Source organism: Octopus bimaculoides, chromosome 11 (assembly GCF_046866305.1).
Source record: "Octopus bimaculoides isolate indiv1 chromosome 11, ASM4686630v1, whole genome shotgun sequence".
Taxonomy (NCBI): Eukaryota; Metazoa; Mollusca; class Cephalopoda; order Octopoda; family Octopodidae; genus Octopus; species Octopus bimaculoides.
The window spans coordinates 41,394,974-41,400,749 of NC_142938.1; the positions used below are offsets into that span (position 1 = coordinate 41,394,974).

At 31.6% G+C, this 5,776-nt stretch overlaps 1 protein-coding gene across 1 annotated transcript in view; it reads right to left on the reverse strand.

Moving 5' to 3' along the window:
* LOC149133269 (plasma membrane calcium-transporting ATPase 3-like) overlaps positions 1-5,154 on the reverse strand; it is a 26,018-nt gene extending 20,864 nt beyond the window's left edge. The window contains exons 1-2 of the mRNA XM_089359859.1: positions 5,024-5,154; positions 2,519-2,704 (exon numbers count right to left, since the gene is read on the reverse strand). Coding sequence (XP_089215985.1) covers positions 2,519-2,629 — 111 coding nt within the window. The 5' untranslated portion in view covers positions 2,630-2,704; positions 5,024-5,154. The remainder of the gene's footprint in view (positions 1-2,518; positions 2,705-5,023) is intronic.
* Positions 5,155-5,776: the final 622 nt, after the last annotated feature.

Here is a 5,776-nt window from a genome sequence, read left to right on the forward strand (position 1 = left end):
AGGGGGTAGCGGACAATAGGATAGCGATGATACAGTGAGCAGGGTAGTGAAGACAGGATTGGGAAGCTAGAGATAAGCATAAGCATAGTGCACGAAAAGGGGAAATGTGAGGAAGAGAAGAAATGTAGTTTGGTTTGTTGGGGTAGGGTGTGTGAAAAGTTTTATTGTTACATGTGGGTAGAAAACACAGCACTTCTAGAACTCAGTTTTGCTGAAGTGGCATTTGTCATCACAAGTATAACTAAAAAGATTTCATATATGTAAAACATTATTAAAACAAGGAGAAACAACACCTTCAGACAGTTTACTCCATGTTTGTGTATGAGTGTATATGTATATAGCAAGGACTACATTGTTTAGGGTGTCCTTTCCTAATTTAAGATAGTAGGGTGGAATTTGAGGGAAACGTGAGCGGCTGCTATTTCCTCATTGGCTTGAAGTAAACTGGGTTGTTTTTTTTCCCTCCAGAATGTTGGCCCTCTGGAAATCTGTCCTTGTACATGTTTTTCTTACAGCCATTAATCTTCAACTATTCAAGAGTGGCAGGGAGGTGGGGGCATTAATTGCATCAATCTCACTAGTCTCAGATGGTTTGTGAAGGTCATGGACATGGCTACTTCCTCCAGATGAAGCCAAAAATAAAGAAAACTTGTTATATTATTACTATTATAATAATAATCTTTTTTTTTTTAAATGCACCTTTTATCAATGAAGTTTACGAGTCTTCAGTAGGCTGTATGGAGTAAAAAGTTATTGCATGCCAAAATATTAACTGAAGTAATATTTACAAAGAAATATTTTGAATCATGCAAGCCAATTTACTATACATATAAGACATAAATAAAGAAGTATAAAAAAACTTATCTACATATGTATTTGTAAACCTAGCATTACTATAATATATAAAGAATCATGCAGATACAATAGAATAAGCTCATTGACTACATCCTAATAGCAGCTTCTTAAATAGACAATAGAACCCTAAGCAAGCAGAGTTAAGTGTGTTGCCAAAGGACACAACACAGAAACCTTCATTGAAAAACAACTCAATCTAAATACCAGGAATTTGGTGTTTTACTTAAGCTTTTTTTCCTCAATGATAATTATCATTACTCATTTGGTTTTAATTACTATAGTCCTTAATCCAATATACTAAAAATATCTAAAAAATACAAAACCAAACTGAAAATAGAATTCAGCTCTGTAAACTGAAATTTAGGAATATGAAAGAAAAAAAAATCAACAAAAAGCAATATGTATGTGATGAAGCAATTCAATAAATAAAATTTGATAGCAAGATATGAGACGATGAAAGTCATAGAATCATAATTTTCTTTGCTAACAAATAATGCATTCATGAACATTAAAATAACTTGAAGTAAGTTTGGTAATGACCATATTACTATTGAAAATAATTGGTATTAATTTGTATTTAAAAGAAGAAATTCTTAGAAGATAACTATTTTGTCAATTAGTATCTGAGAGGAGCTGAATGGAAACAGAAATTTGACACATTAATGAACGAAATGTGAGTAAAATACTTAAAAAAGGTAATTTAAGAATTACTGAAAATAAAGGAAAATGAAACCTCTGTTGTCTTCCCTGCTTTCAAGCACATACTTAGGTACAATATAGTAAATGATATTTTATTCTTTAATTACGAAAAAAAAAAAAAAAAAAAAATCGAATATATGATTGCTGTTATGAACAGCAATTATTTTCAATTAACCTGGAAGGAAAAAAAAATAAACAGGAAAAAAAAAAAAACAGCTTACAACAAAAATATAACCATTTGAAATGAGTCTGAGGTTGAAAGGTACAAGAAACTGAGTTAAAATAACGAAATAGAAACATAAAATAGTAAACCTTAACTAAATCAGGAGACAGTATCGTAAAGTATCTGTAGCCAGGAACCGACAAGAAGTTTACTAAATATTGCCAATTCTAATCATAATGAATTTTAATTAAACAGAAAACTGAAGAGAAATAATTCAAATAACTGCTCTTATATCTGCAGGAATTTCTAACTATGTAGAATGGGCACCTATTAGGAAGGAATTGTTCTGAAATTTAAAGAACAGAGTAAAGAAATTTATTATATTCATTGTAAATAATTATCAAAATATATATTTTCCTTCTTAGGTTAAGAGTAAATATTTAAACTAAAATAAAATATATTTAAACTATTTTTTTTTAGTTTAAGTGACTAATCCTTGTTTTATAAAATAACTATATAATTAACATGAATACAGTATCTGAGAAAATAACTACATGAACATTTTTCATTTAGTATGAAAAGCAATTGAAAAACCCATTAGTTTAAAAGCTTCAAGAACAGGCAAACTTTATTCACATTGCAAAACTCAATGAAAATTCATGCAATGCAATATCTTTTTCTCCTTCTTTAAACTCTAAAATAATTTACAAGCTTACAAAAATAGAATAAAAATTAAACTTAAATATTTTAAAACTCTATATTAGAGAACAAATTAAAGAAGAAAAAAGTAAAATGCTTTACCTGTTGTTGGAGTCTTGTGAGGCCACGTACCCAAAGTATTTGACCTCGCCGACCAACATGGTCATCTGACTCCGGCGATGCATCTAATTTCGCTCCATCTATGGCATCCATGTCCAATTGTGCATCAGATGATGTTCCCCATGTACAAAGATGAGGAAGTTTGTGTGTAGGAATAGTGGTGATAATCTAAAAATAAACAGTAATAAATTTGGAATTTAAGAACTTCCCTTTAAATATTGCATATGATCACTCAAAGACCTTGAATTCAAATCCAGAGATGGCATTTTAATTGTGATTCAGTTTATTCTCTCCTGAAATTAAGTACAAACCTAAAAAAATCACCTATGATATGTTGTTTCTATGAAATCAGTGCTAAGCATCAGACATTTGGAATTGTGGAGGTGTTTGTGATTAGTAACCTTATCTTGAATAAATTCTTTATTGCAATCATTTTTGAAAACCTCTCTCTCTCACTCTTCATGTATCATACCTACAGGCATTGGTGATCACAGACTGCCATGCCAAATTTAGAAGATTCTTGATTTTTGTTGGGAAAGACACATCAGTTGTTCCCCATTATTTTCTGCCAGTTTATTTAAAATTTACTCTTCTAGTCTCCTACTCTTTTGTGCTTACCCACGAGGCACAAGTATTGGTTCACATGAAATTAGAGCACGTCTACACACTGGGTGGGGTAGGGGACTATGTGACATGCCTAGAGGCCCACACTTCATTGATTTCTGTAGGCCTTAACCACAGGACCATCTTCTGCTATTTGATGCATATCTGGAGCCCTTGACAAGTACTACTAACATGAGCCAGAATGAACCTGAGTGTGGTAATGACTGAAGGGTAACTCCATACTCTCCAAAACTTCTAAACTCCCAAGCAGGAGCTTCACCATGGGATGCAGTTAAAGGATCATATTAAAAATTAAGTAAAATCTGCATGCAAGTAATCTTTACTAATTTTATAATGTCCTTTTAAGGTACAGGCATAGCTGTGTTAAGAAGTTTACTTCTCAGGTTGCAAGTTTAGTCTCACTGTGCATCATCTTGGGCAAGTGTCTTCTACTCTAGCCTCAGACTAACCAATGCTTTGTAAATCTTGGTAAATGAAAACTGCATAAAGTTTGTCACATATATAATTTCTTGTTAATTTTTGCATCTGTTTTTCCATGCTAGCATGAGTTAGATGAATATATTATTGAGATATTATAGTACAGCTGGATACTTTTCCTGTTGCTAATCCTCACTGTATTTGGTGAAGGAACTATGAATGAATGTGCAACTTGACATTGTCCCTAAAAAATTTTGTAGAGGAAATAAGAACTTTGAATGATGCTGTGGACAATCTTTTATGACTGACATGACTAACTGAGGGATGTTATTGAGGTCGAGTCATACAAAACAACTCAAGAGGTCGTGGAAGAACTAAACATTGGTTATTTAACAGTTAGTAGTTCAACATTTGCACCATATTGGAAAATCAAAAGAAATGCTCAACAAATGGGTACCATGAACTGAAGGTAAAAAAAATCACCATTACAGAGTCTACTCTGAGCTTCTTTTGTGCAAGAAAAACAATCCATTTCTTTTATTGTGACATATGACAAAAAAATCTGATTCTCTACAACAAATGGTGTTACTCTGTGTAGTAGCTAGACAAAGGTGATTCACCAAAACACTTTCTCAAACCAAAGCTGCATCAAGAGGAAGTTATGGTCACTGGTGGTCAGCAAGTGGAATCCTTCATCATTATTTCTTGAATCTTAGTGAAAATAACACAGCAGAGAAATATTCTTAGGAAATCAATAAAATACACTACTGCCTCAGCAGAAATTGAATGCACTTGTCTATGAAACTTTACCTCACCTCTCTTACTCCACAGACTCTCTCTTCAACTGACTATCATTTTTTTAAAAACTATTTTGATAACTTCCTGCAAATTTTTTTTTAATAACCAAGCAACACCTCAAAATACCTTCAAAGAATACATCAGTTCCAGAACTTCAGAATTCTATGCTACATTGACTTGTTCTTGAGGGCAAAACATGTGTAGATTCTTAAGCTTATTTCAATTAGTAAAATTTATTCTTCACTGAAAGATATACTTATTTTAAAATTGATGGTTAAAAACCATAATTATTTTTTTAATACCAACTTTGATAAATAATTATTCATCACTCTCACTTCTCCCAATTTAACCTTCAACATAAATGTTTCATCTCTTTATGATGAAGAATTCTACCGAAAACAGACCTTTTTCTTCCTCTTGGTACAAAATATACACTGTTTGAACTCTGTGTATTACTATTTACCAACAAAAGACTAACAGTGTTTTTCAGATTCTACAAGTTCATAAAATATTTATGTTGTGTGTGTGTATGTATGTAAGTGAGAGAGAACAATATGAAGTACTAAAATTCATTGAATTACCAAAAACTACTGAAAGGAAAAGGAATGATTAGTCATTGATCATGTCAAATAGAGAAATATATCTTACCTGTCCCCATAAAAGAGCACCAATTCCCAAGAAAAGACACCACAACCACTGTTCTAAACTCAGTCCCTTAGTACTGAATGCAAACCCACCCAATTCAATAATAATAATCTGAAATGATAAAAAAGAATGAAGAACAGTGATGATAAAAATCCAAAGGAATACATTAAAACTCTTCTCAGAGACATTTAACTTCAAATTTAGAAAATTGAAAACTGTTCTGTATAAAAAAGTTAATCAATCAAAGAGTGCTTGAATTAAATGTCATTTCAACCCTTTTTATACCAACTTAGTTGTGACCACTCTTGCTTCTGTTAAGCAAACTTGCTGTTTTAAAGTGATCTCAATTGAAACCATTTATTGAAACCATTTATTATGTTAATTTTTGTCCCAAACATCAGGGGAGATATGTTGACAAAAGGGTTAAGGCTACATTAAAATATAATTGTAAAATACCTTGGCATTTACTGGAACTGTGTCATTGTTTACATATTCAGACACCACTTCTAAATATTTTTTCCATGAATTATTAACAATGCTATTTAAATATTTTTGTAAGTTTGTCAGCATTAAGTGTTCCTTTGTCTACAATGTATAACATTATTTTTCAAGACACTAATATCAGTCAAGCTATTTTGAGAAAAAAATGTCACTTCTTCCATTCGTACTAAACATTATACTGCTTGATATAGAAAATAGTGAAAGCAAGCAGCTGTAAAAACCTTTCTCTCCAAGAATCTTGATCCATTGTGCTCT